The 12,517-nt window shown below is 44.3% G+C and overlaps 1 protein-coding gene across 1 annotated transcript in view; it reads right to left on the reverse strand.

The window, feature by feature from the left end:
• Positions 1–688: 688 nt before the first annotated feature.
• PCP4 (Purkinje cell protein 4) overlaps positions 689–12,517 on the reverse strand; it is a 62,211-nt gene continuing 50,382 nt past the window's right edge. The window contains exon 3 of the mRNA XM_005548657.3: positions 689–1,097. Within this exon, the coding sequence (XP_005548714.1) occupies positions 970–1,097 (128 nt within the window). The 3' untranslated portion in view covers positions 689–969. The remainder of the gene's footprint in view (positions 1,098–12,517) is intronic.

The following is a 12,517-nucleotide window of genomic DNA, read 5'->3' on the forward strand; positions in this document are numbered from 1 at the left end:
ACCAACTGGTTCCCGAATCAGTGACGGCGAGGTCCTCTCCGTGTGATGGACCTCTCCTCAGTGCCTACAAAACCACTTTGGGATTTGCAGAACAGTTTACCTGCAAGGTTTGCAGGGGGAGAAAATGGAGTGGAAGAGAAGCCTGATAGCTTCTCTAAATTACAGGTTGTAATAAATAACCCTACCAGGTGGCAAATCACAGCATGGAGGAAGTTGGGGAGTCTGGAGAAGGTGCCAGTACCCTGGAGTCACACAGGTGCAGAGTACTGCAGGTAAGCCGCAGAATGGCCTCTCACAGGCTAGGATGTCCCCTTTGGAGATCTGAAATGGGTCTGCTGAGTAAATCTGGGGACGCTCCAAACACATACGCATCACCTTCTCCCGTTTTATTCTCCTGGATCAGTCATAATTCCCCAGGGAAACTTCTGAGTCTTCGGCACCCGAGGATGCAGGGCTCTATTCCCATGATAAGAAGAAAATATATTGCCATCGCCAGCCAGCACTTAGGACTCTCCGAATGAGGCAGGCATGGCTGAAAATGGATCTCTCACTCCCAGCAGAAAAGCTCCTAACAGAAGACAACGTGTTACGTCTCTGACTCCTAAGAGAAGGAGGAAATAGACACGTGGCTCACAGTCACCTCTAACGTCGGGTAAAATAAAGAGAGAGAGAAAGGCAGACACTTGAATTCACTCATCTTAACTTCATTTTATTACAACATCAAGGAAAATAGTTGCAGGAGGAATGAAAATGGAGAGAAACATAGAGATTAAGCTACTCACAATTCCATTGTCTATACCTTCCTACAAGGGTCTAAATATCACAGGTTTCTGTACATGCATTGGAGGTTTGCTGTGCGTGTGTGGATTGTGTGTGGATGACTTCTCTCTAGGGTGTTGTTCGTTTAATTTCTTGACAGATAATGGTTGAGTTTGGTGTTTTCAGGTGGAATAGGAGGGGGCTCTCCCGCTAGGACTGAGACCCAGCCTTCTTCTTCTGGAATTTTCTGAACTGAGACTGAATGGCCACCGCTGCACGTTCTGTCTCTGGTGCATCCATGTCAATGTCAAATTCTTCTTGAACTTTCTTCTGTCCATCTGTAGCAAGACAAACACAAACAGAAGGCAGTCACTGAGCTGAAAATAGGAAAGCAGACAGCCCCACTAGATAAGTGAAGCCAGGGAGTCCACCTTGGGGCACACACAGGGGCTTGACTTACACCCCAGCACAAGAGCTCATTTGCAAAGTAAAATCCAGTGGACTGTTTTGACAGAGCTCAGAATCTACCACCTGAGCAGGACAATAAAACTCAAGGACACAGTCTCAACACTTCATGTACTTTCTGCACATGATTTCTGTTCTCAATGACCATCTTGATATATGGTTTTAATATTGGCTGTGCTGTTACTTTCACCTGCTATCTTACATAGGTACCATTTAAATATTGCTAAGACATTGGCCCAATGGTAGCTGATATTCACAGCTACTGAGTTAGCAAAGTCGTACACTGAGTTTCCATGTGTAATTCTATGTGTCATTCTCAGGGAAGATTTGCTTATTGCAATCAGGGCTTCCATTTTTATCATCGTCAAGATGGGATGACACCATTTGATCTTCATAGTTCGACTGAACTTTCACAAAGCTTACATTCTTGTTCCTGTGAGGTAGGCTTGGCAAATGGCTTGCTAAGGTGGAGGGATTTCACCAATTTGCACGGTGACAGGATATAAAGCAGGGGGTGGAGGAGGGAGCAAAGGCTTGGGCCTCTGTGCTGTGTACCTTACTACAGCACAGGGCCAGTGCAGCCAAGAAGGAAAAACAAATAAATCAATAAAATTCTTCAGTCGTGGAAGGTAAATGTCTTTCAAAGGCCTTCAGTCTGATCAGACCCGGCGTGTTCAGGGTGGTATGGACGTAGAGTGTATAGTGTATGCTGCTTGGGTGATGGGTGCATCAAAATCTTACAAAGCACCACTGAAAAACTTACTCATGTAAGCAAACACCACCTGCTCCCCAAACACCTATGGAAATAAAAAACTAAAATAAAATAATAAATGCCTGTAGTCTAATGAAGACTAGACATCAGATTCATCAAAGGCATCCTTTTTCTTTTTCTTTCTTTTTTAAATACAGGCATGAGGGTCCCACCCCAAACTCCAGGCTTCCTCTTTGCCCAGCTGCAGTGGGAAGGGTGCTCCTAAAAGCAAGATTGATGTTGAGAAATCCGTGTCCCTGCGGGGAGGCCAGACATCTACACTTTTTAAAAAGGCTCTCAGGTGTAGCCAGAATTGAGATCCAAGGACAAAGGAGGCCTTGGAGTTACCTCGAGCCAGAACTGGGGACAGAACTCACCTCTCCTGGGACTTGGACCAAGAGCCTCGCTGCCACCCTGGGCTTGTACCTAGAGCAGAGGAGGCCAACCCTGTGAGGAGCACAACCAGCTTGGAGATGGGAGAACTGGGGGCATTCTGAGGCAGAGGAAAAGCCCTAGCCAGGGAGCAGGACACGGGCTCTATTCCTGACTATCTGCAGGCAGCCTGAGTTCATCATCCACTACCTTGTTTAGGGACTTTGCATAATAATGTTCAGGCACCAGCTCTATCGGAGAGGGTGGAGGAAGCTGGGGTTCCTTGAGGATTTCAGGTAAGGCCTGCCTATTCTCCTGCTTGCAATAGACAGACAGACAGACAGACAGACAGACAGACAGACAGACAGATAGATAGATAGATAGATAGATAGATAGATAGTAGATAGATAAATAGATATAGATAGAAGATAGATAGATAGATAGATAGATAGATAGATAGATAGATAGATAGATGGATAGACAGAGATAGATGGATCAATAGGTGGATGGATGGATAGATACTTAGACACATACATATATACATAAGTAGATGATAGATATAGAAGATGATAGAAAGATAGATAGATATAGAAAATGATAGATAGGATCGATAGATAGATAGATAGATAGATAGATAGATAGATAGATAGATAGACAGACAGATAGATAGATACATGGATGGATAGATTAGATAGATAGATAGATAGATAGATAGATAGATAGATAGATAGATAGATAGATAGATACATACATACATACATACATACATACATGGATGGATAGATTAGATAGATAGATAGATAGATAGATACATAGATACATAGATAGATACATAGATAGATACATAGACAGACAGATGAACATATATAGATGGATAGATAGGTGGATGGATGGATACTTAGATACATGCATACATGTATACATAAGTAGATGATAGATAGATACCTACATACATACATACATACATACATACATACATACAAACATAAGTAGATGATAGATAGATACAGATAGACAGGTAATAGATAGATGAGAATCAGCACTTATTTCAGATGCATCTGGTTGGGTAACATTTCCTCTGCAGATCCGTAAGCAGCCTCCTCTCAATTTTCCTAGCACCTAAGCAGCTTCTACCTGGTATAATATGAAGGAGCCCTTCAATTATACCCTCACCTAACAGGAGGGAATGTCAGCTCTGGCTTTGGAAGCCTTGTAGGACTGATGCAGCCATGACCCAAATCAGAGAACTGTTGTCTTCTATTTCAAACTTGCTGCCAATGCTCATAAAAGCAGAGATGTTGAGTGCACCAATGCCTCAGAATATTTCAGAGGCAGGGGAGGGGGGCACTTCCTTTTTAATCCACGACAGCCCAAATGATAGAGAGACAAGTGGAACTGTTTCTCACACTCCAGGTAGCTATTCACATTGTCTTCTACATTGCCAGGGCCCTTTCTTTGGAGAACCATAAGGGGTAGGATCACTGGGGGAAGTAAAAGTTTCCTGTGGCTCAAGTAGCTGCTTTAAAAGTGGTTAATTAATGTTATCACATGAGCCCGGAACTGGAGGGCAAGTGTCTAGCAAGCCCAAAATGCAAATGGCTTCAGTGTTTGTGCTGATGGCAATAAACCCTTTAGTACCAATAACATCCTTGGTTAGGAAGCATCTATAGCACTAGGAATTGTCATTTTTCATAAGATGGTTTATAGTCCCAAATCCTCCTACTCCCAGAGGAATCCTTGCATCGACTGTACAGTGAGTGCAAAGGGGAAAAATTCACTCTGATTCCAAGGAGGAGGGGAAGTTACTCTTTCAAATGTAAAATGCTGCTGCAATCTGAAGTTTTAAAAGGGCCTGATTCATCTTTCCTCTTTTATAATAATGGAAGAAAGTGGCAATATTATTTTTTGACAAATGACAAATGAAGACTCCGAAAAGTATGTATATTAAGGAAATGCATAATGAAACAGTGAGGACAGGTCACAAAAATCAATTTTGCACTTATATCTTAAACTAATATCTCAGCCACAAATGATAGACTGATTCCTCTTTTGAAAAACATTACATTGTTTAATGAAGAAACCACTGACATTTAAGGAATTGCTACTTTCTGTGTGTACTTCAGATAGGCCAGTCCCGGGGGAGGGTCAGATGCTGTTAGAGGAGTGACAGGAGTTCCTTCCACTGAGCCAGCCAGGAGTGTGTAAGGAAGAGAACGGGGCACCCGACTGCAGTGGAGAAGGGACAACCAATTAGACTCGGTGGCACAGGCACAGGGTTCAATACAAATGGCCTGTGGCTCTGGAAGTCAGGAAAGTGCAGTTCTAAATACCCCAGATTCAGAAGGCACGAGGGTTGGGGAGGAGAGTAAGGGAAGGGACCACAGCCAGGCCCAGAACCACTCTTCAGGGTCTTGGAGCCTGCCAAGGTTCCCCAAGAATGACCCCAGTGATAGTGACAAGACCACAGGAGCAGGGTGGCCCCGTGAGGAGCCTCCCCAGCCCCATCAGTCCCGGGCACTCCAGCCTGGGCAACAGAGTGAGACCTGTCTCAAACAAAAACAAAAACAAAAAGCACAGGCCTCGTGTCCCAGCAGCCAAAGCCCTCAGTCTCCTTGGGGATGAGAGGCTGCCTCTCTCCTCACACTTAGATACTCCCCGCACGGAGTGAGGTACCCGGCAGAAGCAGGGCTGTGGAGTCCGGGTAAAATCTGAATTTGGGAATTGCCTCTGACTACTCTGTGACTCTGGAAAAGGTTCTTAGCTTCTCTGGTGCTCAGTTTTCTCATCTAGAAAACAAAAGCCTGTGCTACCTGGCTCCCAGTGTTAGGTTTATGTTCAGATCAACACTCGATAGTACCTTAAAGAACAGGCCACACTGTACTGGGCATGGCATGGCCACAGCTGCAAAGGCCAGTGAAGGGGACGTGGGCAGTAAGGTGGCTCTCCAGCCTCAGGGTGTCTGTGTCTGCTCAGTGGTGTGATTCATGGATCACTCAGGCCCTAATCCAGGGAGGAAGAGAGCACTTTCCATCATGGATGCCCACAGGGCCATCGTGGTCAGCTGTTTGCTGGGCTTGTTGCAAGATGGCCCCAGCCCAGAAATACAAGGCAGAAAGAATATCCTTAAAATTTGTTTGGCCGTGTGCGGTGGCTCACACCTGTAATCCCAGCACTTTGGGAGGCTGAGGCGGGCGGATCACAAGATCAGGAGATCAAGACCACCCTGGCTAACACGGTGAAACCCCGTCTCTACTAAAAATACAAATAATTAGCCAGGCGTGGTGGCAGGCACCTGTAGTCCCAACTACTCAGGAGGCTGAGGCAGGAGAAAGGCGTGAACCTGGGAGGCGGAGCTTGCAGTGAGCCAAGATCACACCACTGCACTCCAGGCTGGGGGACAGAGCAAGACTCTGTCTCAAAAAAGAATGTGTTCAAAATAGAGACCTCCCTCTGCCAACCCATACAGTCCACAATTCACAAGTCAAGTCACTGTAAAGCTTGGACAATGCAGAAGGACATTCTCCTTAGCTACGAGGACACGCACCATGCCCTCCTAGTGGCCTAGAGGCCTTTTCAGAGCTTCTGTGTCCAGGTGGGAGCAGGGCATCTAAATGAGTGGTACGATCGAAATGAATGCCATTGTCATGTCCAGATTGCAGTACAATCATTTCCGTCATATTTCCACTTGCTCCTTCACACAGATGTCTGAAGGCTTGGGTCTGGACTGGGTGGCCTCTCCCTGACATTTGCACGTAGGATTCTGCCACCTGTACTGGAACATCACTTTGGCCACACCCAGTCTCAATGGTGGCTTTTCAGCCTGAGCAAGCAGCAGGTTAGACTAAATTACAATTGGCCTGAGGATGCCTCCATAGTCCGATCCTCAAATAAAAATACAATCTTCCTTAGTACAAAAACTAACTAGAAGTCTAACTCAGGAGTACTGTACAGGTGCGCTCTGGTCAACAAACAGTGAGGTCTCCATCAATCACAGCAGCCCATTTTCAGTCAATCACAGGTGGGCAACTTACTCCAACAGGGCAAAATGCTGCTCTGTAACCAATTAAACTGCCTCGGTGCCTCCTGTCTGCTTTCTGCCCGTGAAAGCTGCCTAACCACGTGGCAGGCTGGAGTTCTGAGAACCTGTTCTGGGTCAGAGAGACGCCTAATTCTGGAATCATTCTTTTGTTTAACTCCACTACATTTGATTTGTCCACGGCTTTTCCTTTTAAGAAGTATTTCACCAAAATACCTTGTAAGCCGTCCAAGGCTTCACAGTTGTCATTGCTTGTATTTGCCTCAGGTCCTGGAATTCGACCTTTTCCCACTCTGCCCAGACATTCTGAAATTCTCAAGCTGATTACAGAACAGTCAAGAGGATATTCATGCCAATTAGCAGATTTGATGTAAGAGAACAGCAATTCCAACTCCACCAGAAGGCGAGGGGAAACCCGACTTACTGATCATTATAGCTCAAAAAAACGGCCCCTGCCTATGTCCTGAATGGTACTACCTAGGTTTTCCTCTAGGGTTTTTTTTTTTTTTTTTTTTGAGACGGAGTCTTGCTCTGTCGCCCAGGCTGGAGTGCAGTGGCCAGATCTCAGCTCACTGCAAGCTCCGCCTCCCGGGTTCATGCCATTCTCCTGCCTCAGCCTCCCGAGTAGCTGGGACTACAGGCGCCCGTCACCTCGCCTGGCTAGTTTTTTGTATTTTTTAGTAGAGATGGGGTTTCACCATGTTAGCCAGGATGGTCTTGATCTCCTGACCTTGTGATCCACCCGTCTCGGCCTTCCTCTAGGAAGATTGACTGGCCATTAGAGAAATGCAAATCAAAACCACAATGAGATACCATCTCACACCAGTTAGAATGGCGATCATTAAAAAGTCAGGAAACAACAGGTGCTGGAGAGGATGTGGAGAAATAGGAACACTTTTACACTGTTGGTGGGATTGTAAACTAGTTCAACCATTATGGAAAACAGTATGGCGATTCCTCAAGGATCTAGAACTAGATGTACCATATGACCCAGCCATCCCATTACTGGGTATATACCCAAAGGATTATAAATCATGCTGCTATAAAGACACATGCACACGTATGTTTATTGCGGCACTATTCACAATAGCAAAGACTTGGAATCAACCCAAATGTCCATCAGTGACAGACTGGATTAAGAAAATCTGGCACATATACACCATGGAATACTATGTAGCCATAAAAAAGGATGAGTTTGTGTCCTTTGTAGGGACATGGATGCAGCTGGAAACCATCATTCTTAGCAAACTATCACAAGAACAGAAAACCAAACACCGCATGTTCTCACTCATAGGTGGGAACTGAACAATGAGATCACTTGGACTCGGGAAGGGGAACATCACACACCGGGGCCTATCATGGGGAGGGGGGAGGGGGTAGGGATTGCATTGGGAGTTATACCTGATGTAAATGACGAGTTGATGGGTGCTGACGAGTTGATGGGTGCAACACAGCAACATGGCACAAGTATACATATGTAACAAACCTGCACGTTATGCACATGTACCCTAGAACTTAAAGTATAATAATAAAAAATAATTTTAAAAAATGTATAGCTAGTATCACAGTTGATTATAGAGGAAATGTTGGTGTTATGCTGTTTAATTTATTCAAAGAAAGTTTGAAGTAAAAAAAAAAAAGTGATCCATTTGCACAGCTCATTTGTGAACAGATATTTTAATCCAAATATAGAAGAAGTTTAAATTTTGAATAACACCGAAATGGGTTCAGGAGGTTTGGGTTTCATCAGAAACAGTTAAAATGTATGCCAAGAATAGAAAATGAGAAATCGTACCTTTTTCTTAAAAATAAAGAGTTTTTGCTTAAAAAAAAAAAAAAAAACGGCCCCACGATTCAACGTCCTGTGTGCCTGGAGGGCCATTATTCCTCACAAGCCCTTCAGACTTCAGCCCAGTCCATCACCTGCAAGATCTCACCTCAAAGGAAGTGACAATCAAAATCTATCAGGCTGGGCAGTTACATGAACTGCTACATTATGTAGCTACCTGTCCTTTACCTGTCTACCTGTCACATTGCCCTTTCTCAACAAAGCGTGTAGCTGCAAAATGGCTCCAAGCAATGAGGCTTTTCCCTCTGAGCAGAAACCTCATTAAACCACCAGGACCTGACACAGAGCTCTGCCAATTGTCATTGAATAATGAAGAAATGATGCTCCCTGAGGCTTGGAACGTCCCCTGATTCAGTTCTGCCACAACCTCCACTAGGAAGCAAAACAGTCCTATTCAAGTTTAAACTTTGCACTAGTATAGACATTTCTTATGCTACTTTCCTGAAATACTGCCTTTTCCCCACAGAAACTGAATAGAAGGTGGCCTGTGCAATTATGTTTTATTATGTCATAAGAGAAAGCTCAGGTAGCCCTTCTTAAAGATGGAATGGCAATAAAAACCACTCCTTCCTGAGCATTAAATAGATCCTCCCTCATATACTCAAGTAGATTTTCTTTTATAGATCATTTGATGGGCAAATGTAAAATAGAGAATCATAAATATAAAGGTTAGGAACTATTACACTACCAGTTGTAGACAATCCCAAATGAATATTATGAGTCTCTGGGCCAGGCACGGTGACTCACACCTGTAATTCCAGTACTTTGGGAGGCCAAGGTAGGAGGGTCACTTGAGCCCAGGAGTTTGATACCAGCCTGGGCAACATAACGAGATCCTGTCTCTATTTTTTTAAGTCTCTGGTATCGTCATGAAAATCCAAAGAACAGAAAAATGCTTTGATAAACTAGAATTCCACTTGCATTTATCTATTCTGATAAAACAGAGTTTGGTGCTGCAGCAGAGGTTCTCACATCAGTCCCATAGTCCATCAGCAGATACTTGTCGAGAAGAGTATTAGTTTGCTCAGGCTGCCATAACAAAATACCAGAGACTAGATGGCTTCACCAACAGGAATTTATTTTCCCACAGTTCTGGAGGCCAGAAGTTGGAGATGAAGGTGTTGGTAGGTGTGGTGTCTTCTGAGGCCTCTCTCCATGGCTTGCAGATGGCCACGTTTTTTGCTGTGTCCTCACCATGTGAGGACATTAATTTAACATTAATCAATTAACCATCTCTTTAACCATCTCCAAATGCAGTGACACCCTGGAGTACTGGAGGTTAGAGCTTCCACATATTAATTTGGGTGGGGAGACGACACGATTCAGCCTATAACAGCACCTGACCTAATTGGGGGGCTTCATAGGTTTTAAAGTAGCTTTACATTATAAAGAATCTATATATCATGATTCTCTATTTTACATGGAGAATTTGGGCTTCTGTAGTCTGTAGTTTGGACTTACGTAGTCATTTACGAGAGCTGCAGGGAAACATTCATCATCCTCATTCTAGAATGGCCTCGCTTAAGATCACGTTGTGAAGACTGGGCCAAGCCTGACTTGGGATCCGGGTCTTGTTCCAAATCTTGTTTTCATTCTATGGTGTTATGCTACTTCATCTCCTTAGATGTAGACCAAGTTGATAGACTTCTTTATGGACCAGTTAATACAGCTCTGGGGGAAAAGCATCTCTTGGATGGTCCAAGTCTAAACACATAACACAGTCAACCAGCTTGCAAAATCTGCTGGCTTACCAGGCAGTCTGGGGGAACTATAGCAAATTCATGCTTTCGGCGAGTGGTCTGAGAGAGCCATCCCTGTCCTGGGGGCTGGGAGAGAGCAGAGAACAAACCTAGTCCCCTCCTTCCCCAGGAAAACAAATGGAAAGGTAAATGCACAACTCAGTAATAGAATTTCAGAGATTCAAAGAGCAAAGCAGGCCGCTGGCGAGTGTGAGGTAAGGTTGTCAGGTGGGGCTTCTGCCAGGGAGTCATCCTGGGAGGGGCACAGCCCCACAGTGACACCAACCAAGATGGGGGCGACAACCAGGGCTCCTCACGGATGGTGGGAAATAGCACTTCCAGAAAAATGGTCTTCATCTGTGCGTTCACAATCTAAGTGGCAGGCTTCAAATAATTAACATAAATTCCTAGGAAATTAACGAACATGAAAATTCACCTAGGGCATGACAGAGCTATTCATGGATCCTGCAACAGTCCCAGAAAGGATAAAAAGTTTGAAACACAGCGCAATTCAAAAATATATTAACCCCTAAACTTGGGAAAGGAAACCCTCAAATCTATTTGTTTCCCAGTTGACAATGATGAAAGATCATTTCTCAGGTCATCATGGTAAGGTCATTGGAGGAACCATCAATAAGTCATGACAGCAGCTTTTACTTTTAACACACGGACACGCACACATACAACATAACACACACACACCACAGACCCACACATCCACACCCATCACACAGTCACACACCACACACACACAAACACACCACACATACACCACATCAAACACACATATCATACCACATACACAAACACACCACACACTGCACACACACACCACACACATACAACACACACACATCACACCACATCACACATCAAATACACACCACATACACACACCACACACACACCATACCCCACACACTCACACCACACCAAACACATAGCACACAAACACACAACATACACACCACACACAAACACACCACACACACACCAACCACACATATCGTATCACACGCAAACAACAAACACACCACACATAAACACACACCCACACACATCACGCCACATCACACATCAAACACACTATACCACACACACCACACACACACAAACATCCCACACATAGACCAAACACATACACACATCACACACACAAACACACCCTACACACACATACCACACACACATACCTACACACACACACCACACACATCACACATCAAATACATACCCCACACACACACCACACACACACCATACCCCACACACTCACACCACACCAGACACATAGCACACAAACACACATCACACACAAACACACCACACACACCACACCAACCACACATATCGTATCACACACAAACACACCACACATAAACACACACCCACACACATCACGCCACATCACACATCAAACACACTATACCACACACACCACACACACACAAACATCCCACACACAGACCACATACACACATCACACACACACACCCTACACACACACATCACACTACATCACACATCAAATACACACTACACACACACACCACACACACACCATACCCCACACACTCACACCACACTAAACACATAGCACACACACACTACACACACCACACACAAACACACCACACCAACCACACATATCGTATCACACACAAACACACCACACATAAACACACACCACACACATCACGCCACATCACACATAAAACACACTATACCACACACACACAAACATCCCACACATAGACCAAACACATACACACATCACACACATCACACACACAAACACACCCTACACACACACACCACGCACACATACCTACACACACACACCACACACATCACACATCAAACACACCCCACACACAAACACACACCCCACAGACACCAACACACACACCTCACTCCACATGCACGCACTCATACACAAACACACCACCACACACACTTCTACACAAACACAACGCTCACCACACACATTGATACACACCACACACAAACACACACTACACACACAACACACACAAACATACCACACACACACAAATACATCACATTACACACACAAACACATACCACACATACACAAAAACACATTACACACATCACACTACACACACATACACACCACACACACACACCACACACACCACACACATACACACATTAGACCACACACGTCACACCATACACACACTCATACACACCACACAAACAGGTAAATGTTTTAATTTTCATATTTATCACTCTTCATATTTTAAGATTGATTTGATAGAAACGAATGACCTCTTAATGCCTAATCCTGTAGATCAGAAATTTGTGCCCAAGCAGTAAATTTGGATGTAATAGTCCCGAGTAGGAGTCTGCCTTCATTAGGAGTCGCAGCACATAGCGTACTATAAAGGACCTAAATTTTAGCACGCTGTAAAGAAATAACAGTCATTTAACTTAAGTATGCCTTGCAATTGGGGTATTTTAATGCCAAGGTTCTTAGAATGTCCTATCTTCCTTCAAAGTATGATATTAACTTTGGAAGA

Source organism: Macaca fascicularis, chromosome 3 (assembly GCF_037993035.2).
Source record: "Macaca fascicularis isolate 582-1 chromosome 3, T2T-MFA8v1.1".
Lineage (NCBI taxonomy): Eukaryota > Metazoa > Chordata > Mammalia > Primates > Cercopithecidae > Macaca > Macaca fascicularis.